This window comes from Marmota monax, unplaced genomic scaffold, assembly GCF_021218885.2.
Source record: "Marmota monax isolate L192 unplaced genomic scaffold, Marmota_monax_Labrador192_F-V1.1 WCK01_AAM20220418_F8-fsc00041, whole genome shotgun sequence".
Classification (NCBI taxonomy): Eukaryota; Metazoa; Chordata; class Mammalia; order Rodentia; family Sciuridae; genus Marmota; species Marmota monax.
Genome location: NW_026695238.1, coordinates 7,859,812 through 7,886,484, shown reverse-complemented (window position 1 = coordinate 7,886,484; position 26,673 = coordinate 7,859,812). Strand labels below are relative to the sequence as shown.

The following is a 26,673-nucleotide window of genomic DNA, read 5'->3' as shown; positions in this document are numbered from 1 at the left end:
AGCCAGGACAGGAGCATGTTGGATCATTTGATCACTTTGGTGGTCTGTGCAATGTTCATATATGGCTACATTTAAACACAGTTAGAGAGTGGTCTGTGCGACGTTTATGTTCCACAGACAGGAGCCCTGCCACCTTGCAGTCACACCAAAGCGGGTCAGGCAGTATCTGGTCAGCTCTGGGAGATTAGGAAATGCTCTTCTCTCTCTCATAGGTGTGCACCATTAAGCAGGTAAATGAACTTTTCTGTGGCTCAGCTTTCTCAGCTCTAAAATCAATCAATCAATCAATCAATAAATAGGGAACATGGGAACACCCATCTATCCACCTCCCACGGTGATCGGTATTAGGTGAGATAATCTGAGTATCGTCTGCAGTAGATTCTAAGATGCCCTATATTTTTTCACATTTTAATTAAGGTGTGTCTTTCCGACAATGGCTTCTTCGGGTGGATGCAGTGCAGTCCCATTATTTTCCTAGGGCCCTGGTTTGAGAGACAGCGCCTCCGGTCTCCGGCCGCTCAGTCATCCCTGGGTGATGGCTCTTCTGCTGAGTCTTCACTGCTGTCCCCGCTTCTCGGCCGAAGCCCTCTGCGGTCCCCGCGGGCCTCGGACTTTGCGGCCGCGCCGCTTCTCCAGGCACTACGGGCGCGCGGCGGCGGTACTCGCGGCGCTACGGCGGCGCGGCGCCCACGCGGCGGCGTTGCCGAGGGAACCGGCGCGTCCCCGCCCGCCGCCCGCCCGCCGTCAGCTGATGGGCCGCCGGGACGCCGCGGCCGCGCCAACATGGCGGCCGAGATCCACTCCAGGCCGCAGAGCAGCCGCCCGGTGCTGCTGAGCAAGATCGAGGGCCACCAGGACGCCGTCACGGCCGCGCTGCTCATCCCCAAGGAGGACGGCGTGATCACCGCCAGCGAGGACAGGTGGGGCGGGCGGGGCGCTACGGGGTGTGGGGCGGTGGGGTCCGCGGCGCCGGCCCTCCCGGGACTGGCGCGCGGCAGGACGCCTCGCGTCCACTGAGATCCGAGTGGACTCCATGGGTGCTCCAGCCTCCACCCCACCGCGCCCTTCGGGCCTGGGACCCCTGTCCCTACCGCGCCCTTCCGGCGGGGAGCTCGTCCCACCGCGCCCCTCCATCTCCGGACCCCGGTCCCCACCCCGCCTCTCCATTTCGGGACCCCGGCACTCTTGTCTCTAATGCACCCCTCTGACCAGGGAGCTGGTCCCCACAGCGCCCCTACAGCTTCGGACCCCGGTCCCCACCGCGCCTCTCCAGCTCTGGACCAGGGGACCCCAGTCCCCACCGCGCCTCTCCACTTAAGGACCCCTGCACTCCCGTCTTCAAATCACCCCTCCGAACAGGGAGCTAGTCCTCAAGGCTCCCTTCTATCTTGGGACTCAGGGATCCCAGTCCCCGCCGCGCCCTCTGGCCCGGGACCCCCATCCCCTCCAGGTGGGACCTGGTACTTCTGCCCAGGACCTTTGAGCTTCTTCTCTCTCCTTTCACCTGGCACTCAACTCAGGAATTTCTTGGCCCTCCCAGGTCAGTTCCAAGTCTCCTTCTCTGGGAGCTTGGAGGACTGGCTGTTAGGTACAGCTGTTCTGGTGCCCGGTATTTCCTCCCAGCAAAGAACCTCCAGGGTATTCACCTCTTCCTTCTGGAACTGGGGTTTACACTTCCCTGCTTTATGCCAGGCCTCAAGATCAGCTGCTAGAACCACTTGAACTGTTAATTTACTAAGTAGTTTTTAAGTAGTCTTTTAAAATAAAAGTGACTCCTTTTAAAGAAGAACAGATTCATTTATTTGCAAAGGAAATTTATTTACACTTCTACCATTAGGAAAACTATTAACACTAAAGAATAAACTAAGACGTGTTAGCTGTGTGCACACAAAGACCTGTCTTGTACTACTGAGATATCCTGGTTTGGACTCCCTCCACACTTTGGGAAACATTGATATGGTCCAGTTTTTTCATTTTATCCAAGAGGAAACTAAGGCCAGGAAGGTGAAACTAGTTACTTTGAGTCACAGACATTCTCTGAAGTCAGATGACCCAAGACTTCCCTCTGCTCACTGGTCTTCAGGGCACGGGTAACTGTATTGAAACAATATTACTTGTTTTAAAACTGGAGCATCTTTAAAACCTTAAATGTGTAATACTCGAGTGGCTTTCACATGGGAATGTGGAAGTGTTTATTGAGTGAACTGTTTTTCATTGATACAATAAGCAGTCTTAGGTAGAGATGTGCCAAAAGCCAAAAGATTCTGTGGAAGATGGAAGGTACCGCTGTTGAAGATCGAGTCCTGCTTTTTGTAGTTATACCTTTTGAAGTGAGTGACATGGAGGGCCTGTCCTGAATGGGAAGAGAAACCCTAAAACCCTGAGCTCTTGTTTGGCCTTTGTATTTCAATTCTGGATAAGCTTAGGACCCTTTTCTCAATTAGGTAATGAGTTTATTGCAGGCAGGGGCCTCTTCCTGCAGCTTATGTGTTAACTGACCACAAACAAGGTAGGGACCCATTAGTAGGACCTGGGTGTGGGTGTGTGAAGCAGGAAGGGAGTAAGCACAAAGGGGTGCATGAGAAATAAGGAGAAGATGGGAATGTAGAAAAGACAAAGGACAGAATAAGGGTGTTTGCGTGATATGAATATAGATGCAGATACACTATCAAAGTTAGCAGTCTTTATTTAGTAAAATGTTTATTCATTCATGTTAGGTAAATTGCTGAATATTTGAGACTGTTGGGAGGAGCGATGCTAATAAATGTTTTATAGAAAGTGATCACTAAGCTGCTCTGGGGAGTCTTGGATCAGCTCCTTTTTTCCCTGGGGCACCACTGTTCCTGCAGGGCTCTGGTTGATGGTTGGGCCGGGTGGCGATTGGTGCCTCAAGTTTCTAATGTGTGTTTCAGGCCCATGGAACTTCCTTGGAAGTAGGAAAGCCTTTTCAGTAGGTGCCACATTTAAAATTTAAGAGAGTTAATGAAAGTACCTGGTTATGAACTTTTTTTTGTTGGTGGTGGTGCCACTGATGAGTTTTTCACATTATTTTAAATATGTGATGTACTCTTCATTTATTCATTCATGTATCTAGGGATAATGTATTTATTGAGTACCAGGCCCTTGGGGTAACAACAGGGATCAAAAGCCACAGTACTTGCCCTCACATAACTTCTGATTCATGGATATTTATGGCACTTGACTTGAGGAAGCTAGCATGTATGCCTGAGGAAGTAGAACACTGACCTTGACTCATCCAGATATTTGTCAGACACACACCAAGTGCTGGGCCGTTGGTACATGTGTGATGTAGAAAGACAGCTACCACAGAAATCTCTGTTTCCCAAGGGCTAGACAGTGGAGTGAAGAGATAGTTCTGTGGACTCAGCTCCCAGGGTGATGGGAAGACACAGAGGAAGAGGGGGCTCCTTGGTCTGGGTCCAGGGTTTAAGGAGCATCTCCTAGAAGACATCCTCAGAAGTGGTCTTCCTCCTTCCCAGGAGTGTCTGTGGAAGAGGTCTGCATGTCCTGTACCAGGCAGGGGGAAAGGACCATTGCTATTTCTAGGTGGCCAGAACAAGAGGTGTGTGGGTGGCCATGGCATGAGAAAAGACAGGAGAGAGGACGGAGAACAGGAAAGGCCAGTGTCCAGTTTTGGAAGGGCCTTTTTGTGTGCCACTTTTAGGAATTTGGACTTTATTTTGTAGGTAATAAAGAGCCATCAAAGTGCTCAAAACAATCAGATAACATGATTGAGTTTGTACTTTATAAATAACAATGGCTAGTCTTTTGAGGGTCCCTTCTCTCTACAAGTACAGAATTGGGCCTCATGTGTATTACTGTATCCAGTGTGCATGCCCTTCCACTAGGAAGTCATATTAGCAGTTCCAAAGTTCAGTACATGGTAAAAGTCAAAAGTGTGTGCATGTAAGTTGGACCTGAATACTCATTTAATACAAAAACCTGACCTGAACAGATGAGACCGTCTCTGAACTTTATCCCTTGCACTGTGAACACGCATCTCTTTTACTATGGAAATAGCAACGCATTTAGCTAAGGGTACTGTCCCAGGCCTTGCTGGGAGCATTGTGGAACATAGTGTAATGGTTATTTGATAAGTCAGACAACTAAGGCACAAAGGACAATGAAGTAACTGCCCTAAATCACATAGCTCTAAAGTGACATGATTGATATTTGAACCCAGTTCTCTTTGCCGTGCACTCATTTTTTCTCTACTTTTGGAGAAGCTGAGTTCAGGTGGTATCAGCCAGTGACTGCTCTAGCAGCAAGTGTAAAATGTGTGCATCTGCTTTTTGCCATGATTTAATGATCCTTTCTACTAGTTTTCAGAGTTTAAAGGAAAATTGACTTGTACCTTTTATATACAACTTGTGCTTTAATCCTTAGAAATGTAACTGTTAACATTTAGATTTAGGTTGCAGCTGAGTGAGTTCATTTTATAAAAGCTATCATCAGTGAGAGCTAAGAGTATTCTGATTAGAAAAGTGAAAGATCTAATGGTCTTCCTGAAATAAGTGCCCAGTTTTCTAAAGTCTAGGCCAGTGGTTCACAACCAGGGATGATTTTGGCCCCCGGGAACTTTGGCAATGTCTGGAGATACTTCCTGTTGTCATGACTGGGGAGAGAATATTACTAGAATGTAGGGAGAGGTCAGGGATATGCCTTACAGCCTGGAATGCAGAGGATGGTTCTCCAGCCAAGGGTTATTCAGCCCCCAAATGGCAATAATGCTGAGACTGAGATTGGTCTAGGCCTAATGTGTGCATTTTCTGGTCTCTTTGGAATGATGATTCTCAAACTCGAGCATGCATCAGAATCATCTGGAGGTCTTGTTAGATTTACAGTGCCACATCCCAGAGTTTCTGAGTGGGAAACTCAGATGGGGCTTGAGAGTTGGCATTTCTGCCAATTTCACATGTGGTTTTGTTTTGGTTTGATTTTTTGATACCAGGGGTGCTCAACCACTGAGCCATACCCCCAGATCTTTGTATATTTTGAGACAGGGTATTGCTAAATTGTGGAGGCTGGCTTTGAACCTGTGATCCTCCAGCCTCAGCCTCCTGAGCTGCTGGGATTACAGGCATGCATCACTGTGCCCAGCTCCCATGTGGTTTTGATGGTCATGCCATTGGTCCAGGGATCACACTTTGAGACCACTATTCCACAAGGAAGGAGAGTTATTTGTCAAGTACTTGCTTTGGGGAAGAGTACTCTTTACATTTTGTCCCTTTCCTCTCCCTCCCCTCCCCTTTTTAAAATTCTGCTTCTGGGATGTATTTGCCTAGGGTCATTCACACATACCCACCTATTTCCAAAACCAAACTATGTATGTCAGTTAAATGCAGTCAACCCTCCAAACAGTATCAGCCAGTGTGGACTATTAAGGCTTAATTACATCACACCTGGACAGGTAATTAGTGGATGGGGCAATGAATTTAGGGTGCTGGTTAGAAACTGGCTTGAGTGTAAATAAATAAATAAATAAATATTTATTTATTTATTTATTAACTGTAGTTTAAATTGCCTGCGCTTGGGAAAGAAAAACTTGAGCTTTTGAATTTGAGCAAAGTGTAAGAATGATAAATTCACAACATTTTTTTGTATCTCTTGAATCTAGAAACAAGTGTTATTGTCTTTACTGTCTTTCTCTTCAGGAAACTTCAGAAACAAAAACAACCCCCCCCCCCCACCACCACCACCACCACCTCGATAGCTTCAGTAGTAAGTTTAAGAATTTGAACTGCAGCAGTTGCATTCTGACAGGGGAAACAGAAAGTGAGACTGTGCTTTCAGAACAGGACTGAAATGTGCCAGGCAGCAGGAACTAATTTCCTAGGCAGATTGCTTTCTTGGACTTCTTTGCTGGAACTGCACAAACATTTAAATAGTCGGTTGGTTGAATGATAGAGTTTTAAAAGGGACAAGGTCTATTGTAAACCATTATAAACACGTTAAGGTTATGGGCTGGCTCCCTTCATTTTTGAAAAATAGTTTGGAGATGATCCTGCTTATACTACTGCTTCGGGAACTGGAGGCCGAGATTGGTTTCTGCAGGAGACTCAATTTTGTTTGGCCTAAGTCAAACAAAGATAGATCTCATGTGTTTTCAAATGTTTTATGAGGTTGCGCACAGGTTGGTAAATGATAAAGGTTACAAAAATCCGACTTTTCAAATATTTTTGTAGCATCTTTCAATTTTTAATACATCAGATATTTAATGTATTTAATGTATTTGTCTTCTAAGAATATTAAGATAATTTTGGGAAAAAAAACAGTACATTTACTAATGGTTAATGCGGCATAATCCTAAATAAGCAGCTTGATTTTTAAGCATTATGCTTAGGAGGAATCCTGTCATAGGTGGAAGTTGTTAGTTTATACAGAAAATCAGGTGTTAACTGCTGTATTTTAGTTGTCATGTAACGCCTAAAAGTAGATCCTTCAATTTGTGTTATAAAATAAGCTGAAATGAGAAGACAGGAAGCCTGGGTGGAAGTGCATTTATTCCCCTATTGTTAAGTGACCCTTCACTGCTACAGTCATTTTCTTTTTATAGCAGAGATAAGAGCATCGACTCTGAAGCCCCAGGGCCTGGGTTTGCATCCCAGCCATGTGACCTTGGACAAGGTGCTTAACCTCTTTGTGCCATAGTATTCTCATCTGCAAAATAGAAATAGTAAGAGTACCTACTTTATAGGGTTTTGTAAAGAGTTGATGAATTAATAGAATAAAGGGCATAAAATAGTGCTTAGCTCAAATGTTAACTATCATTATTTTATTCCCATTGATTTTCCATTTTATTACTTTGATATCATCTGAAACTCAGGATGTTTCTGCTTCCTCTGTACTTCTGTGTGTGAGTAAAATAAAAAACTTCCTGCCTGAATAGGGCAGCATCATTTGGGAGTCACTTATAAATCTAAATTCTTATAATATCTTTGAGACATGCCTTTTCTTTATTTCAATTTTTTGGTCATGTCAGCCATATAATTTCCCTTAGAAATCAATTTCTTCCCCTGCTATTAGGGATCCCCAAGACCAGGCTCATTGATCGATAGGACTCAGACCATGTACTCACACCTGTGATTTATGATAGTCCAGGGACATGAAATAAACCCAGCACATGGGTGGAGACAAGAGGCAACACCCACAGGTTTCCAAGTGTCCTTTCCCTTTGGTGTCCCACAGGATGTGCTGAACTCCTCCAGCATCAAATTATGATGACACATGTGAAACATTGTTTATCAGGATAGCTCATCAGAGACTTGATGTGCAAAGCTTTTACTGGAGGTCAGTTATGTAGGTGCCCTCCTCCTAGCCTGTACCAAAACTTTAGACTCCTCATAGAAAGCAGGGTTCGGCATAAGCCATATGTTTTGTACAAACATTAATCACAGTGAGCCACTCTTCTTAGTTGAGGAATGTTGAGAACTCTCTGGAGATCCAAGGACCCAGACACAAGCCCTGGGCTAATCTTGCAAGCAGCCTGCTGCCGGAGCCCTTTTCTGCACACCTGCTGTCTTTCCCCAAGGGCTTGTCCTCATCCCCTCTTGACCCTCTTTTTAAACCTCCAGCACTACAGTAGCATTTATGTGGCTTCTTTAGTTTCTGGGAGGCTCCATTTGAATCTGTCCTGCCAAGCTCATGTCTTTTAACGTGGCGTTTATCACGTCTTTTCCCTGTTTACCTTTCATGAGCTCCTTATTTCATCATGTCTGCAAAAGAACTTTGGGGGCTTAGAACTGGTCCCTGCCCAACTTGATTTCCACGCTTATCTTTTCCTTCTCAGTGGTTCTTTCATGTCTAGTAAAGCCAACATGTGCTTTGTCCCAGTAACATCTGTACTTTTCCCCACCTGGATGCCTTGACTCACGTAGCTCCCCTTCCTTCTCTGGTATTCAGGCCTCACTTCACCTTCTTGGTCCACTTCAAGTTCCACTTCCACCATTGAGTAATGTTCCCCAGCCACCAGCCATCATCCTCTGTCCTTTCTGGGCTTTCTTCAGCACTTGTAGTGTCTTACTGGTTATGCTTAATTATTTTAATCAGATATTATTATTGTTGCTTTGGATTTATTTATCTTGTCTGTCTGCATAGCCTTTATCCAGTTAACGTGTTTGTGTTTACTAATTAAATGGTGGTTTTAAAAAAATTTCCAGTACCTAAAACAGTGTAAAGCTCACAGTAGTGTCTCCAGTGTTAGTTGGAGACAGTAAACATACCTGTTAGGAATAGGAAGCATGAGACAGAATTTAAAACAGGCTACGGTTCTCACTACCCAAACTGTGCTTCCCAGGGTTAGTGTAGCCTTACATTTTACAACTTCTAGGCTGTCAGAGTTTGAGACTTTTTAATTTGTTTTTTTGTCTTCTGAGTGTTACATGAACCTTACTGACTCCAGCCTGTCTAGATTATTCCTTTTCTTCAGTGCTAGGGATGATTTGTTAGTCTTTTTGGTGGCATAGGAATCCACCAGAGTTTTGATTCTAATAGAGAAAGATTATAGCAGGAATGGTTTCTTAGTCAAAACGAAAACATCTGCAGATGGGAAAGTCATCCCCCTGGCTTCTGGGGTGGGTGTGGAGTGGGCTAATGCAGATGCTGGGTACAGGCAGGGATGCTCTTCCCGGGGTAACATTCTGCCTGAGATGGAGTCAGCAGGCCTGCCTGGTCCTCGCGGGCCCTGGCTGTCTGGTATTCTTCTCTACATTATAGGAGAGGGTGGACATTTTAATTTTTCTTAGTCTAATTCTGCTCTGCAGAAAGAGACCGTTTTCTCTGCCTTTTAGTTTAGAGAATTAACTCTGTAGCTATGTTTTCCCTCTGTCATCAAATGAGACTGGCTGCAGAAATGAAGAGGTCAGAGTTCCGGAAACTTGGTTGGAAGGAAATTGCTATTTATTTGATAAAAGCGGATCGCACTGATGACCATATCATTTCCTCTTCTTTCAGGCTAACATCTTCATGTTCTAGCAACCATCGAGAGTACCAGAATTACACATTTTCTTCTATTTTCATTGGAGGTACTGTCAGACTAGGAAAAATATGTTCTATGCTGTAGGTGACAGCAATGTTTGGAGATATACCAAGATGTGAAACAGTGTTAGCATCCTTATGAGTGGCCAGTCAGCTTTCCTCAGAATTAATATTTGGTCAGTCAGCATTTGAAAGAAATCAGGACCTTCGTCTTAATTTGTAACATATAGTATTCGCTTAAATTCTGTTTTTAATTAGTTGAAAAGTGTCTGTATTATGGCAGTGTAAAATTTAAAGATAACCAGTGCTTTAATTTTTCTACTTTGGGGTAATTAAGGTGTTTTTAAGAAAAAAATTAAAGATATTTAGGTTTAGAAAAGCTGATGCTTTAGATGAGGTTGAACTTGGCCTTGTGATTTTATAAAAGTACCTGTGTGCTATTTGAGACCACTTATGTGTGGGCATGATTTTTGAGGTTTCATGCAGAGACTACTGAAAAGTATGTATTGAATCCAAATGTATGTGAAATTGCAGATTTTAAAATATTAATCATTAATCCTACAAGATGCCTTCTGATTTGAGAGCCAGTGCTTTTCAGAAGAAATATCATTCTTTGAATCTAGTTTTGTTTCTACTTTATTATAACTTAAATAGATGAGACTTTAAAGGCTTGATGATTCCTTAAAGTAACCTTGCTTTTAGTGAACTCTTTGAGAGCATCTGACAAAGGGACTGGAAAAAATGAAAAGGAGTCCCTTCTCCTATTCTGAGCATGAGGCGTGTCTTCTAGCTGATCAAAGACGAATCTCCATGGAAGAAATACTTAATCATAACTGTGGTCCTAAGTCTATTTTTTATACATCTGTAGGAAGGTAAAACATCATACAGAATAATTAACCTTTGTAGACAGGATGATAAATATTATAATGTGGCATTTAAGAGTAGTGACTTCATCTATGCTTTTTCTGTAACTTTTTTCAATCCAAGGATTCAAATTAGAATCAGTGCAAAATGGATAGTCTAAATTTCCATGAAGAGTTAAATTGCAGTTATTTGTTTACTAAGCACTTTGAAATCTTGGGCATTAGTAAATGGCTGAATGCTTTTTTTTTGAGGTCAGTCTTAAACGTTCTTAAAGGTACACTACTATTTCTTTGAAACAGATAACATTGTATAAGTTAGCTCTTGCTATGTAACAGACCAATATGGAGTTAGTAAAGCAGCAGGTGTATGTTATTGTCATGAGCCTTTGGGTCTCCATTCCTTGTGACTCAGCCAAGGCCCACTCATGCTTGTGACCAGCTGTGTCTCTCACTTGTTTGGAAGTTAGCTGATTACAGACCGGTTGAGGATGATTCAGCTGGGACGTGGGGCTCTCTTCCATGTCATGGCTCCTCCTGCCGCAGGCTGCCCCCTCTGGTTCATCTAAGGTGGCAGGCTTCCAGGAGAGGGAGGGAGAGCAGGCAAAGCCTCTGCTCACTAACTGGCCTCTGTCACTTTAGCCACATTCTCTTGGCCAAAGTGTCACCAGCCAGTTCATGGTCAAGGGTCAGGGAAATAGGTTCTACCTCACGATGAGAAGAACAGCAAAGTACATTACACAGGGACTGGTGTAGGGAGGGGTAAAGCATTGAGCCCATACTTTGCACTTTATATGCCACAAGCATATATGTATTGTATTGTATGCTGGAGCTGAATCCAGAACTCGAGTTAGTGAGAGATTGTGTTGGCATCACCATTCCTGTTTAGCACCAAAGTCAGGATTTCTTTGAATTTTGAAGTTAGAAGTAGACTTTTCCACACTCTGGATTTATTTCAGGAAAACCTAATTGAACATTTCAGGTTTCTTGTTTTGGAGTTCCTTTTTAGGAGGATAAAATGTGAAATTTTCTGAAAAGTTGTTCATAAAACTTATTGTACTTATTATTTAGTATTTAATCAGACAGAACTACTAAATGGAGTTGGACAGTCCAGTGTAGGGCTGATGTTGGTTTGTATGATGTTAGGATTGTACCTCTCCTTGCTCCTGCCTCCTTACATATACAGTGGAGGCAGAAGTGTTGGTCATCCTCGGGGATGAGGCGTCTTGTTCTCAACAAACTTTGTTTGAATCCTGATGCAGTCTGTGCAGGAGGTAGGCTGTCTGTGCCAGGGCAGTTCACTGCAGTGAATCTCTGAAGTTCGGCAGGGACACTTGTTTATTCCCTGTCTTCCAGGCCAGAGAGCCCCATGCCTTTTGGTAGTCTTCTCTTTCTCTGCGTTTTTGCATCTGACCTCATTGCCCAGCCTTGCTGGCCCTCCCTCTGCTCTCGCTCCTTTGGGAATGAACCTGTCAAACCGCAGCCTACCCACGTACCGCTAGCTGTGTCCAGGTCCATGTCTCTCGGTTGGGGTCAGGGCTCCCTCACCCCTCTGCCCTGTCCCCCATGGAAAGGGCTGAACTCCCGGTGGACTCACTGTTGGCAGAATGTGCTCCAGACTATGAAGCCTGCCCAGGGTACGAGTTGACGTTGAAGGCCAGCACAGACATACAGAGCGAGAGTCCTCAGCGGCCCTGCTGAAGCTCATTAAAGAAGGAAAGTGGCTCCAGTGTACTTGAAATCGCCTCTGATTCTCGAGCCTCTGGCTACACAGGAGCTTGAGACTGACCCCAGCTGTACTCCTCAGCCTCATTGCTCTCATTGTTGACATAGACACTCAGAGAGTGGACCTTTTTTACATCTAGAATCAAATGGCCACACTTGAACAGCAGACAGAACGGAGTCATGGAGTGCTCCTGGGCTCATTGTGAAGTGTGTGATCGTTGGCCTGCTGGGGAGGTCAGGAGGACCCTGCTGTTCTCCCATCTTCTGCCTCTTCATGAGAGCCAGAGCCACTGTCTGTCTCACCACGTTCCCTTTCTTTACCTCCTGCTCTTGATCAGCATCCCCATGGCCTTCGGAGCAGACACGGTGTGGATACACAATTTAGTTGTATAATTTTATTATAATATGCTCTTTTTAAGAAAAGCCAAACACTTCATAAACATTTTCCTGTGCCTCTAGGTCTTCCTATTTTAATAACTAAGGTATAGGCATTATGAATTATTATAATAGAAATTATTAGTGGATAATATAGTATCTTATATTTGCTAATGAATTTCTATATTATTAACCCATTTCATTATTTAACCTTTTTCTCCTAATTTTTACTCCTTACTAATACATATAGGAACTTTTTAAATGTCTAGTTCTTTTTTTCCCTATTAACTAATTTCTTTAGAACCAATTGCTAAGCCTGAAATTCCTGAATCAAAGTTTGTCATTATTTTTGTGTCATTATTATTATCAGGAAAGTATGAATTTTCTCACTATATGGAGCAAAATTCTTGCCTAAGAGTTAATTAACATTGACAAAGTTGAGGTCCCTAGAAGTGGCATTTCATTGCTGTTTTGAGTTGTTTTTTGCTTATCCCTGCATAGCAATATATTATAAAAGCATTTTACTCTGACATATTTAAAATAACAAAATATGGTCTAACTTTGTCATTTCATTTATCTGGAAAACATGTGAAACCTGAACAGTTCTGCAGTTAGCAAATGAAGGGAAGGTAGCATTGCATACACTGCAGTTACGGTGCATACAGCGTTACCAACTCTTGTGTAGAAGGAAGGTACTTCAGCACTGTGAGATCCCCTGTGTTATACTGAAGGCCAGAGGATGTGACAGTGGAAGCCCTCCACAGGGAGAGCAGCATGGGGGGATTCGGAAACCATTTATACAGCCTCAGGGGGAAAAAAAGGCACATTTCCTTTCCAAGTACCTTTTGGAAAAAACATCATGCTATTGTTTTCAAACAACTTGAAAATAGAACTTGGAAAAGAATGAACATGTTTCTAAAGTTGTGATTTTAAGGAATGATTTGCTTTTCAGATTGACATGATCTTGGAATATCAAAGAAGATCCAGCCACTATAAAAATGGGTAGAATAAGTGGCAGGAAAAATGTAAAATGAGTTTAGGTGTGTGGGAGTAAAGTTGTCAAAATACTGAAGGAAAAATTCAGCTGTTTGATTTTATCTTTGTGGAGAGAGTGGCTTAGACATTCATCTGGCACAAAATATTGTGGCTTATGTAAAAATAAAACCATCTGATCTTGACACTTTGGTAATTAGATGGTTTATTAATATCATTGTAGAATTTGAAATAAGTTTGCATTTGGTAAAATGTGACTAAACTATATTAATGTGTTGCTTTCAAATTATTGAATGGTAGATTTTGTTTTGAGCTTACTAAACAGTAATTTTTTTGGTCTGGAACTTATCAATTTTTTCTAATAAGTAGCCTGACGTAAGCCTATTTTTACAGCTATTTGTTAAGTCAATGAGAAATGTTCTGACCATATATAAAACAAATTGTTATATCACTCACAGAAATTAGGCAACCCTGTTTAATAGGTAGAGTCTTAAGAATACTAGGGTATTAGGGCTTAAACTTAACATTGATTTGATTTGATCTTTTAAGTGGAAAATTTAGCAGTGCCTAAGGGGGGAGAGTCTGATTTGAAGAGGCTGGAAGGGAACTTGGGGTGAAAGGTGTAGTTACAGAGGTAGAGCCAGCTGCCAAAGTCAAGGCCTAAACTTGGAATCTGATTCCCAGACTACGGTGGCCTTCTCTCAGCCTGGATGTGGTAAGCAGTTTTCAGAAGAAACATTTGAAGAAATGTGTATAAAGGCTAATTTCTCAGTTTGCTAGTCAGGTCCTAGGCTGGGTCCAGATTGTGCAGACCAAATTGTCTGCTGATGTTTGTCCTACAAAGAAAATAAGACTATCTCCAAATGCTGGGGTCTGGTAAGTCCCATTTTGACCTTGGGCTAATTTATTTATTATTCCAAAGGTGTATGAAACTTGACTTTTCAGGGTTCAGTGACTGGATGGAGAGATGACCTCTAAGATTTCTTCTGACAGCAGAGTTCTCTGATACCTGAATATTGTCCTTTCCAAGGGAAGAGGGAAGAGCATGCACTACTCAGTCATCTGGGTTACCTACACATTCATGACCTAAGACCTTTGGGATTCAGAGGTTTAGAATGTGTCAAGTAGCTGTCAGGTCTAACCCCTTGGTGATCCTTGTACAAATTGGTAAGTGAAATTGGTGAACTGGAAATGGTTTGGCATGAAGCCTTGATCTTGACGTGCATTGGCCTGTGTTACCATGTACTTGGACATGGAGGGGAATCCTTGAATAGACTTAGTGCTCTGCTGGGAGTTGGCCTCTTTTGACTTCATCTGCTGTGTTGAAATGTATCCATAAGCATTCTGCTTGAAGTAACATAGAATGTAGTCAACATAAGTAAGGTCATGTTGGTAGCTCAGTCCTAAGGATCACATTATAAGCTCCCATTGGTTCTTTAGATGAAAGAGTTGTGCTGAACTGGCACCCATCCTGCCATCTGCCTAGAAAAGCAGTCTGAAGAGAAAGGTTCTCGGTTGGGTGGTGAGGGAGGTGGACTGAGTGCTTAGCCTGAGTGGACATTTCGGAAGAGCTCAGGGATGACTGCTCACTGGAACACAGGGCCTGAATTGAAGTCACAGGAACTAAGATTGTCAGTTGAACCCTGGATTTGCAAAAAACACTGGTAGATGCTGAACACAGGAGCAGTGTGACATGCGTGGCTGCTGGGGATATGCAGCTGGCATTTGATATAATAGCAGTGGACCAGAGCAGAGCAGGGACAGAGCCCAGGAGGGAAGATGAGAGTAAGCTGCCGTGGAGTCAGGCCAAGGTGATATTGAGGAACTATTGTTATTTGTTTATAACAGAACAGTGACATTTGTCTATAGACTTTTGTGCAGTCTTGCTTTGCTGAACGCAGCCCTGTTGTGGTGTTCAACATGTTCCTCTGTCCTCTTCATGTCTTATGAACTGGTAGCTGGAGCTAAAGCCTTGATCAGCTCACAGTTGCCTTGAGGCTTTTATCCAGTTCATATGCAAAATAGCATTAGCTCACTGCGCTGCCACGCCACCTTACTTATTTGGATAAATGAAAGTCACCATCTAGTTTCAGTTTCCTTTTAAATCATATACAGTAGTCTATGTACATCTTAAGCATAGTGGAGCAAGTTCCAGCACATGTGTATACCCATGGTCCCCATCTCTGGAGCCTGGCTGTTCCTCTCGAAAGTTTCCTCACATCTCTGCCATCTGCCTCCTCCCCAGAAGCAACCACCACTGTTCTGATGCTTTCATCCCTAAAACCAATTTTACTTGTCTTGAACATAAAAAAAAGGGAAAGAAAAGGGAAGGGAATACATACACACACACACACGCACACACGTATATATACGTGTGTGTGTGTGTGTGTGTGTGTATCAGTACTTGGTGTTGATATATTTCAGTTTAAAGTTAGAAGCATTTATTCAGCACCTACTGTGAGCGAGTCTCTGTTGCTATTATACGTATAAATGTGACTGTGGCAGAGTTGACCATGGATGTGAGTGGTTGCAAAGGCAGAGCTGGCAAGTACCAGCAGAATTAGAGCATCCCCCAAAAAGGTGACAAGCCAGTGCCTGAGCTTAGAAGTTCTGGAGCACAGAGCAGCGGGACTGTCCCTGTGTTCTCTCCTTTTGCAGGAGACTCAGATGTTAAGCTTTGCCTGTGTTGGTCACTGTCATCTTCCTGCACTCAAGCAGGATTTCCTCAGGTCTGTGCATGTTCTGATGAAAGAGGTGTGGTGTGGGATGATTTCCTCCCGGCGGGGGTGATGGGTAGGTGGAGAACCGTTGGTGAATCAGTGTGGCCCCTCACGGCCTGTCCAACTCCCACCTCTCCACATACATTTTCGTCCCCTTCAGATCCGCTGCTTTTCTTGGTGACTGCTACTCAGTCAGTTACTATGTTCACACAATTGGTTTTACCAAGAAAAACAATTAGTAGTTCTCAGCTTTCTTTGTATATCATTATGTGAAGAACATTTCCACATTATTAAAGTCACTTGAAATCCTGACTCCTAGGCTCTTGTTAACTCAACACACATGGTCACATATATGTAACTGTGTATATATAGTATATGTACTATATGTAACATACTATCTACTGTAGATGTGTATGTTAATATATGTATATTTGTCCAGGTTGTCTACTTGATTAGCTTTGTAAGGTCAGTTAGGAGATGGTATTGAACATTATTTAAAAAAATAAGTTTTCATGGAATACAAAAGAAGACAGTATTTCTAAAGACCACTCTTTTCTTTCTCCACAGAACCATCCGAGTATGGCTGAAAAGAGACAGCGGCCAGTACTGGCCCAGCATTTACCACACAATGGCCTGTAAGTCGCAGACCAGTTCCTCTTTAGGACATTGCCTCTAATGTCCTTGATGTTTTAACTTTCAAAATGTCTGACTAAAAATGGCTACTAGATTTCAGAATGAGTTTCTTAGTTGCCAAAGACCTCTGACAGGCTGTAATGAGCTACAGGAAAACTTGTATTTTGTAAAGGTCCACTGGCCTAATAAAGTAGACGTGAGCAAAACTGAAAAAAAGGTGGAGGGAAAGGCCCGTTTCCCGATTTCCTTTGTCTTAATTCAGCCAACCTTCATTCGTTAAGCTTATCCTCAGTAGTACCTGATGCTGACACCAAAGAGCAGTCTGCACGCTCCCATGATTTTGACAGCCTGTGTCTGACCTTTGACCACCTCTGGATACCACAGAGAGAAGTGCTAGATGCCTCACTTTCTAAACAGAGAATTTTCAGTAGTAAGGTATGTTCTAAAAATATATCTAGAAGATAAAACTTTGCATGGACACTTTAAAACCGCCTGAAATTCAGAGTGAGATGCCGAGGTGATGTACTCAGAGGCCCCGTAGGCCCGAGAGGAGGTACTGTGGCCTGGCGTGATGAATTACGGTCAGGTTTCAAGTAGTCTTCCTGTGTTAGGTATTGTAAGGTTTCATCATCCTTTGATAATAGTTAATCTTTATACTGTCTTCCAGAATGTCTGTTTCATTTCCATTGAATGATTGTAAAGACAGAGTTGTGACACAAAGTCACAGCAAATCTAAGCAACATCCTTTTCTCCCACTTCTTTTCTTTAGACTTTCTTGAAAACAAAGCCCTGTAGAGAATGCCTGGATGTCACCCAAGGCCAAATGTGGGTTGAAACCCGCTGTTCAGAAGACATCTGTAGATGCAGGTTTCCTTGAGGCTTTGGTTTTTAGTGAAGGCTTTTCCTCTGTGAAGGGTTTCTATATTCAGCCGACTTCCCAGGAAAAGAAAAAAAGGATTTGGTGTGAGCTCCATGGCTTGCTACTGATGAAGTGGAGTTTGTTGGAACACAGAGCAGCCAGTTATTCAGCACATTACCTATATTTAGTTTTAATCATCTAAGCACCTCCCGAGTTAGCACATTCTCATTTGTACATGTATTCAATTGAGTATGCAGTGTTTGGATCCTGTGTTAATTTTCACAAAAAGTTAATAATTGATCAAAATTTTCATTTGTTCTACCTTCTACCAATAGTTTGGGTGGCTTGATAACTTCCCTAATCGTTAAGTGAAAGTGAAATAGACTTTTTAGAATACTTTATGAAGGTAACTGCCATTAAAGGAATGATAAAACCTCATAATAAAATAGACTACTTGAAAACTGACCAGAATTTACTGCGCCAGGCCACCCTTCCTCCTGTCACCACGTCCACTCGTCCTCTGGAGTGCTTAACCTTTGCTTCTCACTCTGATTTCTTACCTTGAAATGCAGAGTGGCTGATGTTCTAATGCAGGTGCATATGGAGCCTGTTTGATAAAGTAAACAGGAGAGATGGGTGTGATATTCAGGTCCCCAGGTTCCCAACAACAACAACAGAGCTGGTAACTCCTTACTTCCCAGTGGCCCAGCCATAGACCCGATAGCTGGAGAGAGCAGCAGTTGGAAGAACTCATTCCAGTGCGGGGCTTATCTTGTCGTCACTTGGAAAGTCTTGTTAGAGCTGCTGCTGTACTCCTCCCATCCCTCCATAGTTCATATTTGGTCAAAGCTTAATCTCCTTGAGTCTTCACCCTTGAAGTTCCTGCTCATTAGAATAGAGACAGAGATTGACAGGGATTGTATTCTGTGTTTAGTTTTTAATTCCTCAGCTATTTTCTCCTAGAAAACCCCAGCAGTAGAAGGGTGTGCTCTCTCCTCTCTCTTGTCTGTTAGATCTTGGGCACATGGCTGTGACTCATTCTGGTCCCATCCCTCCCTAACTTGGTGAGACTATTCCTTCTCAAAGTAGTTTCCAGCTCAGGAAGGAGAGATGGCCAAACTGCCAGAACACTACCAGAAGAAAACATAGTGGATGAATTATGAGAAATAACTGCTTGTCATTGTAGAATGATTTATTTCAAAATTAAATTTATCATACAAGAACATTGCTGTTTTTGGTTCTAAGAACTATCTGCTGACTGTCCAGTTTAGTATGTTTTAGTGGTTGTACACCAGTTTAAACTTTTGCCTGTGCCCTGATGGAGCCTGCAATAAGCCAGGCCTTCGTACATCATTGCAGTAGTACAACTATGTTCCATAATGTCATTCACTGAACACAAATCACTTTCAGAACCTGGTATAGCTGAAGGAAAAATGGTAACTCCCAGTTTCAGTATTACTATGTGCCTCATGCCTTTTTTTTCTAGTAATGTAATTTTATGAAATCATCACACAGCTATGCAAGATAGATGTTATTTTTCACATTTTCTAGATGAGGAAACAGGACACAGAGATTAAACCAATGGCTTGTGGTTGGAATTCCAATCCATGTGAGTTTACTACTCCCAGACTATACTGCCCACCACAATTATGGAGTAGGTCCACACATTTTTTATGCAAAGAGCCAGACAGTAAATATTTAAATTCTGCGCAGCAGTCTGTGACAGCTACTCAGCTCTGCCATTGTAGCATGAAAGCAGTCATAACCAGTACATAAATGAAAAAGCCTGGCTCTATTCCCCAAACACCAAAGACCTAATTAACAAAACATAGAGCAGGCTGCACCTGGTGCTCATGTCTGAGTTTTAAGCATCTGATTTTGAACTATAGTGATATCTTCTTTAAAGACCACTGATTTGAAAGATGACCTGTGTTTTTCTTGTTTCCAAAACTACAGGAATATCCAACCTTTCTTTTCTTTTTAAAGTATTTATTGCTTATCTCAGTAGAAAACTCCTTTCTAGGAAAAAAGCCAGGATATCATTATATGCAAAATAAACTGGGAAGCTTTTTATTTTCTTTTTTAAACAAAAATTCTTTAATCTCATAAAATTACTCAGCACATTAAAGTTTTACACAAAAGAAACGTTTTTCAATATTTATGTAGTTTGTTGTGTGAGTGAGCATCAAAATCATTGAAAAGAAGCTTAAAACTAATGCATCCAGACTTAGTACCAACAGAAGAGCAAGTAAAAATGATGATAATGAATTTTTGAAATCATTAAAGCATGATTTGATTTGCCATAGTGATTTTTGCAAATGGTAATTGAAGAACATTTTGATCATATGAATTCACATGTATCTTCATGGTTATACTTCTTAAACATGACTGTTCTTTGTTGTCTTCAGCATCATTATGGTGGATTAGGGTGTGAGGGCTTCAAGTCAGTCATGTTTTCTGTATACCTTTTCAGTACCTACCATTCAACTACATAGTTCTTGAATGCAACTAAAACAGCCTTTTTCTATGATCTGATCATGTCGATGGCTATGTCTTGTCTTTTAGGTACATTCCAGTATTAGAGATTACTTTCTTTCTTTGGTGTAGATTGTCAGTCATTGCAGCAAGAGAACTTATACTATTTCGGATGGTTGGCTTCATTTGGATGATTTTTTTTCTTTTACTTTTTTTATGGCAAGTCTTATTGCAAAATAAAGTCAAGTTCATTTATTTTGTCTTGTTCCTGGCATGCAGATTTTTTTGTTTTAGTTCTTCCATTGTGATTATAATGCTTTAGGCTAGAATGATTAAGAAGAGCTATATGATTTAGGTTTTTAAAAAGAGCAAAATGTTTTATGAAAAATAATCATATAAGTTGAAAACATAAAGTTCTCTTTGTTTTGAACAAAGAAATGAAAAGAAATGAACCCAAACATTTCTTTTTCCAAATTTCCCATTTTCTAAATCACTTCACTTCTGATTTTTAGCAGAAGACTATTTGAAGCTTTTCCTTTCTGAAACTCATTCTCTTGCCCATGATTTCTGGGAGAGAGAGAGATAGCCACTGGGAAGGAGGTATACAGGAAAATAGGCAGATGCTATCCTGGGTGCGTAACTGCTGGGGTCAAAGAACCTATCTGTACCTCACAACTACAGTTCCTGCAAACCAGGTCATGTGTGTCATTGCAAAAGGGAACATTTTGACCATTGAGAAAATAATAATCCTGGAATGGCTTTCCTAGCATGCTTACATATGTTCTGGGATGAGAATTCTAGGGCTGGCAACCCCTTTTTCTGCAGATTCCAGCAACTTTTTTACCCTTATTTGGGAAGGGTAGTGGGACAAAGCGTTTATGTATCAGATCACGCACTGTAAGCACTGGTTGCCAGACTTTTCCCAGGCTATTAGTAGGAGTTTCCATCAGATGAAATTTTGTGCTGGCTCACTTTGCCCAATATTGTGAGAATAATTGAGAAGATTTACAGAATTAGAGTTTTAAACTGAAGCAACAAAGAGAACTTTATGTTTTCAACATATATGATTGTTTTTCATAAAACATTTTGCTCTTTTCTAAAAAACCTAAATCATATAGCTCTTCTTAATAATATTTTGAGCAATGACTCAAAAGGCTTAGCTTTGCTGATAATGTGGTGTTTGTCTTTCTGGCAGCCCCTTGCTCTGCTATGGCTTACCATCATGATAGTAGACGGATATTCGTGGGCCAGGATAATGGAGCTGTAATGGTACGTAACTTCCAGGAAGTATTCATTACATTCTTTATATTGATTTTCTGTGTTTACTTATGTGGGATAGTTTAAGTAAAGTCAACAGTGAATGTCTGATTATTTGGTACAAAAATATTTCCATCAGTTTCCATGGATGTGAAGTCTAAAAACATTAATTTTAATTGATGTTTACAAAGCTCAGATGGCTATCATAATTGATGGTATGCCCATCAGGATGCCCATAAACATGCATGGTATTCATACAGTGAACGTGAGATCTGTAGCATCTCCCATCTTTTGGCCATGATGGTGGATAGCCTATGGGTCTCCATGTGTCTGTGAGAGAAGGGATGGGGAACAAGTCTAACTACCAGCTATTCCTCCAGCAACTCAACTCTGTAAGGCAGCGATTTCCAAGCTACCCCTGAAGAAGGACCAGATATGTAAATTTTTAGTCTACTATAGACTGGTGTTTTTTATGGGTCCAATTGTGTGTGTTTATTTTTTCTATAATTTAAAGATAAGTCATATACCATAATTGCACTACTTTAAAATGCATAGTTCAGTGCTTTTATAGTATACTCATGAGACTATGCACCCATTACAATCTGATTATAGATTATTTATATCCCCCAAAGAAACCCCATATTCATTAGCAATCATTTCCCTTTCCTTCAGCTCCTGTACTCTCTGAGTACAGGGATTTGTCTGTTCTAGATATTTTGTGTAAATAGAATTATACAGTATGTGTGACCTTTTATGCCTGTCTTCTTCACTTGGTATTTTCAAAGTTCATCCATGTTGGAGCTTGAATTCGTTACCTCATTCCTTTTTGTGTGCTGGAACAGTATTCTATTACATAGATAGTTTTGCTTATCTATTCACTAGTTACTGGAAATTTGGGTTATTTTCTACTTTTTGGCTAATATGAATAATGCTGCTGTAAACATCGTATATAAATTTCTATATGAACACATTTTTTCAGCTCTTTTGGGTAGATATGAGAATGGAATTGCTGGGAACTATATTTAACATTCAAGAAGCCACCAAAGTTTCCTCCAAAGTGACTGCACCATTTTACATCCCCCCAGCAAAACACAAGGGTTCCAGTTTCTTTACATCATTGTGAATACTTATTATTTTCTGTTTCTGTTTTGTTTTGCTTTATTTTGTTTATATTATGGTCATTGTATTGGGTGCAGATTGGCATGTCTTTGTCGTTTTGATTTGTATTTCCCTACTGACTAGAGATGTTGAGCATCTTCTCACATGTCTGTTGGTCATTGTGTATCTTCTTTGGAGCAGTATCTATTTAAGCCCTTTGCCCATTTAAAAAAATTTATTATTGAATTGTAAGAATTCTTCCCATGTGCTAGATACTAGATTCTTATTAGATACATGATTTGCAAATGTTTTTGCCCATACTGAGGGTTTCCTTCAATTTTTAAGTTTGATGAAGTCCAATTTTTCTATTTTCTCCTTTATTGGTTGTGTGTTTTAGATACAATACCTAAGAAATCATTACCTGATACAAGGTTATTTACATTATATTTTCATAGGAATAATGTTATAGTCTTATGTTTTCTCCTAAAAGTTTCATAGTGTCATTTCTACATTTAGATCTTTATTGTGAGTTAACTTTTTAACATATGGTGTAAGGAAAATGTTTTAGGCAACTTTTTTTTTTTTTTTTTTTTTTAACCACTGTGACCAAAAGACCTGACAAGAACAGTTTTAGAGAAATAAAAGTTTATTTGTGTTTCACAGTTTCAGATGTCCATAGATGATCGACTTCACTGCTCTGGGGCCGAGATGAGGCAGAACATCCTGATAGAGGGTGTAGAGGAGGAAAGTAGCTCAGGATATGGCACCAGGAAGCAGAGAGACTATTCTCTGCTCACCAGGGACAAAATGTATACCCTAAAGGCACACCACCAGTGACCTACCTCCTATAGGCACACCCTGCCTACAGTTATCACCCAGTGAATCCACATAAGCAGATTAATGCACTGATGAGGTTAAGGCTTTATAACCCAATCATTTCTCCTCTAAACCCTCTTGGCATTGTTTTACACATGAGCTTTTGGAGAACCCTTTATATCTAAACCTTAACAGAAGGGTTCCATATCCGTTTTTTTGCTTGTGATCATCCAATTATTCCAATGCCATTTGTTGAAAAGACTGTTCTTTTCCCATTGAATTGTCTTGACATCCTTGTCACACAGCAAGCCTGTGGAGAACCAGGGAAGAGTTTCCAGAAGTAATGGTTTGTGAAGACTTGAGGTAGAAAGGATCTCTGTGTGCCTGAAGATTTGTGTAGTTTACCATGGCTGGGTGGTGCTGGTACAGGGAGGCACCCCAGAAGCCATTGAAGAAGTAGGCAGAGGCCAGCTCATGCAGAGCTTTATATATCTGGATAGTTTTAAATTTCATTGTAAATTCAGTGAGAAGCCATTAGAGGATTTTCAGCAGATGAATGATAAGATTTAATTACATTTTTAAAAGGTCCCTGTAATTATTGGGCAAGAGTAGATTGAAGGTCAACAAAATAGAAGAGGGAGTCAGTCTGATGCAGCAGTCTGAGAGAGAGAATGGTGGTGGTGAAGGCAGACAGAGCAGATGGATTTGAGATACATCCTAAATGCATTTGTAATAAGTTGGGTTTCGGGGGAGGAAGAGGAAGAAGTCAGGTGACATCAGAATTTTAGTTTGAGCAGTGACATCATTTACTGTGAAGGGAATGGCTTGAAGGGTTGGGATAGTTGGAGACAAAAGGAAGAGTGAGGAGTCACCCATGTGTTTGAGATACCTATGTTGTCTCTTCCAAATGGCAGTGCAAAGTTGGCACTGGATATACAAACATGGAGCCCAGGGATGAGGAGAAATGGTGGTCCTTGAGTATGGTATTAAGGAACTTAGACTACATTTTATAGTCCAAGCGTTCCAAACTTGCATAGTCATCACAAATCATTTAGGAAACTTTAAAAATACCTGTTCCCTGGCTCTATGCTAGGTCCACAGCTTCAGAATCAATTACGAGGGGCTTGGGCATCTGTGTTTTAGCAAGTGCCCTAGGTGAGTCCGAGGACTGAACGCGCTGGGGAAATACAGCACCTCGGGGAGCAGGGAGCCATTAAGCAGGGGCATGATGATGCCCTAGGTTTTGATGTCTGTTGGCCCAGTGTGCCACAAGTAACTGACATAAACTAGGGATAGCAGAGCATGAAGAAGAGCAGAGGGCCTCATCCCGGAGTGCTTTAAGGGAAAGTCAGAGGACTAAAAAGCCCTTAAGAAAGACTGGGGCAGCAACAGGCAAAGTGGACAAAGGGCCCAGAACAATCGGGCCATGGAAGCCAGGTGGAAGGGATAGGCAGTCATTTTAGGTTAGTAGCAAGGGCAGCAGAGAAAGGCTTAGATCAGGACATCAACTAGAAGGCAGCTGGCGATAGCAGGGAGAGGCGTTTCCATGTTGGAGAAGAGTGGAGTGAGGAGTGACCAGGAGGGAAAGCCTGAGAGTAGTTAAAGCAGGATGGTCTTTAGAGAAGCATTTGGCTGAGAAGGTTGGGACAAGTATGGTATAGTTAAAGGAGTTTCATTGTTGGTTGTGTTCATTTTGTTTTTTAAAGTATAAAAGAAGCGTTGATTGCACTTAAGGGCAAAGAAGAAAGAGGCAGGAGGAAGGTCGGGCTCCCTCCAAAGAATTTCACACTGCAGCAGGCAGGGGGCAGGGGCTCCCATAAGCACGTGATGCGGTAGTGGATGCAGAGATCTGCTGGACATTTTATAGGCATATCATGGTGACGCGCATACACACGTAACACAAGAGGCTGTCAAGTGCAAGCTTTCACATGGTTTTTCCAGAGGTGGCAGTGGCCACGCATTTCTTTCTCCAGAAACTCTTCTGGTGGCTTTTGGTTGGAGAGTCGACTCTGCATTTACAGGACAGCACCTCTTCAGTGGAAAGGATGATTTAAACCCAGCTTAGCTTTAGTTAGCAATTGATCTGTTGGTTTTCCATCCAATATCAATTAATACCTGCAATGCTGATCCATCTTTGTACTTTGCAAAGTAAGGTGGAGACCAGGAAGTCTTTATGACTTGGGTGGTTTTTATCATGCCCTGTTCAGTCAACAATGCATAATGTCCATGTTACCTAAACCTTTAAGAACTTACAATTTAGCATCGATCAATAGATTTCTTAATTAGTGCTTCTCTTTAGAGTTTTGTTTTATCTCAATTTTATGTTGAGGCTTATTTTTTCATTTAAAAAGTTATGTATTTTTTAGTTTTTCCAAGTTATATAGTTCATAGGAAATCTGGAGAATGCAGGAGTATAAAAAAAAGATCATCCACAATCTGTAACTTTTACTTTTGAGGGGATATGTTTGTACATTAAACTGCTGGACTCCCCTAAAAAAGTGCCTTCCTTATTCTTCCTGTAGTTGTGAACTCTGAGTTTTGTAGTTTTGCTCCCTATGCATTGTCCTAAAGGATTGTTTTGTTTTGTTTTGTTTTTTTGGTATAGCCAAGAGAGCGAATTAACAAAATTTTGCAGTTAGAGGGAGAAGTTATGTGTGGCACTCATCTGTGGAGGAGCAAGTGGATACAAGTGCGAGGTCTGTCGGCAGCCCTTGATTTATTCATTTCCATCAGGCCCTGGAGAGGCAGTGGGCCAAGGAACAGTTCCTATCATCCCTAAATTGCTCATCTTAAGTCTCAGGTCTTATGACAACTGGTAGTAGACTTTACTTTGTTTTACAAGTTAAGTTCCTATTGTTTTAAAAACATAACTGTTTTCTTATTCCATATGTTTACTTTTAGGAATTTCATGTTTCTGAAGATTTTAATAAAATGAACTTTATCAAGACCTACCCAGGTAATTATGATATACACACACAAAACTGGCAGTCACCTCTTATGATCAAAGTTAGGTTTTCACATGAACTTTTCAGTTTTTTTACTCCAATTATGTGAGAGACACAGTTATTTATCATTCTTCTCTGCTTATTAATATGTAAAATTTTATGTATTGGGTGTGTGTATGAGATTTAATTTAACCATCTTCTCTAAAAGGACATGTGCACTGTTTTCATGTTTTGATAACACATACTATATACTGTGTGTGTGTGTGTGTGAGAGAGAGAGAGAGAGAGAGAGAGAGAGAGAGAGAGATTCTGATCAGACTACATCTATTTAAGTGGAATAATGGGATCAAACATTAAAAAGTCTTGTAATGGTTTAGGTCTGTTTTTCAAGCTGCTTCCCGGCAATTGTGTCAATTTTTACAATCTTATAAATAGTGACTGAGACTGCTCATTAAGTGTGTCCAGCATTTTTTGCATTTGATAGTCAAAATTTCTCAATTTGAAAATTATTTAAGCTTTATTTTGTTTTGACTATGTCATCTTTCAGGAATGTCTTATCATGATTTTGCTCATATTTCCAGGGAGTTGTACTATTTTCTAATTGAATTATAAGCACCTTTACTTTAAAAAAAATATGCGGCACATACATTTTCCTCAGTTTTTCTCAGTCTTGTACATTTAGACATTATTACATTTATCAAAAGCAAGTTCTCAGCGTTCTCAACTTTGGATGGAATTTGCAAAGCCAAAACAATTTGATGAAGTTGTGGATTCCTATCTGTTTTATTCAGCTCTTTTGTTGCTGTGACCAAAAGACCAGTCAAGAACAGTTTTTTTTTTTTTTATTGTTGGCTGTTCAAAACATTACATAGTTCTTGATATATCATATTTCACACTTTGATTCAAGTGGGTCAAGAACA

The 26,673-nt window shown here is 41.2% G+C and overlaps 1 protein-coding gene across 1 annotated transcript in view; it reads left to right on the top strand.

Annotated features, from left to right (window-relative positions):
* Positions 1 to 742: 742 nt before the first annotated feature.
* The window catches only part of Wdfy1 (WD repeat and FYVE domain containing 1), a 52,336-nt gene continuing 26,405 nt past the window's right edge, over positions 743 to 26,673 (top strand). The window contains exons 1-4 of the mRNA XM_046439720.1: positions 743 to 920; positions 16,238 to 16,305; positions 20,833 to 20,906; positions 25,710 to 25,764. Coding sequence (XP_046295676.1) covers positions 784 to 920; positions 16,238 to 16,305; positions 20,833 to 20,906; positions 25,710 to 25,764 — 334 coding nt within the window. The 5' untranslated portion in view covers positions 743 to 783. The remainder of the gene's footprint in view (positions 921 to 16,237; positions 16,306 to 20,832; positions 20,907 to 25,709; positions 25,765 to 26,673) is intronic.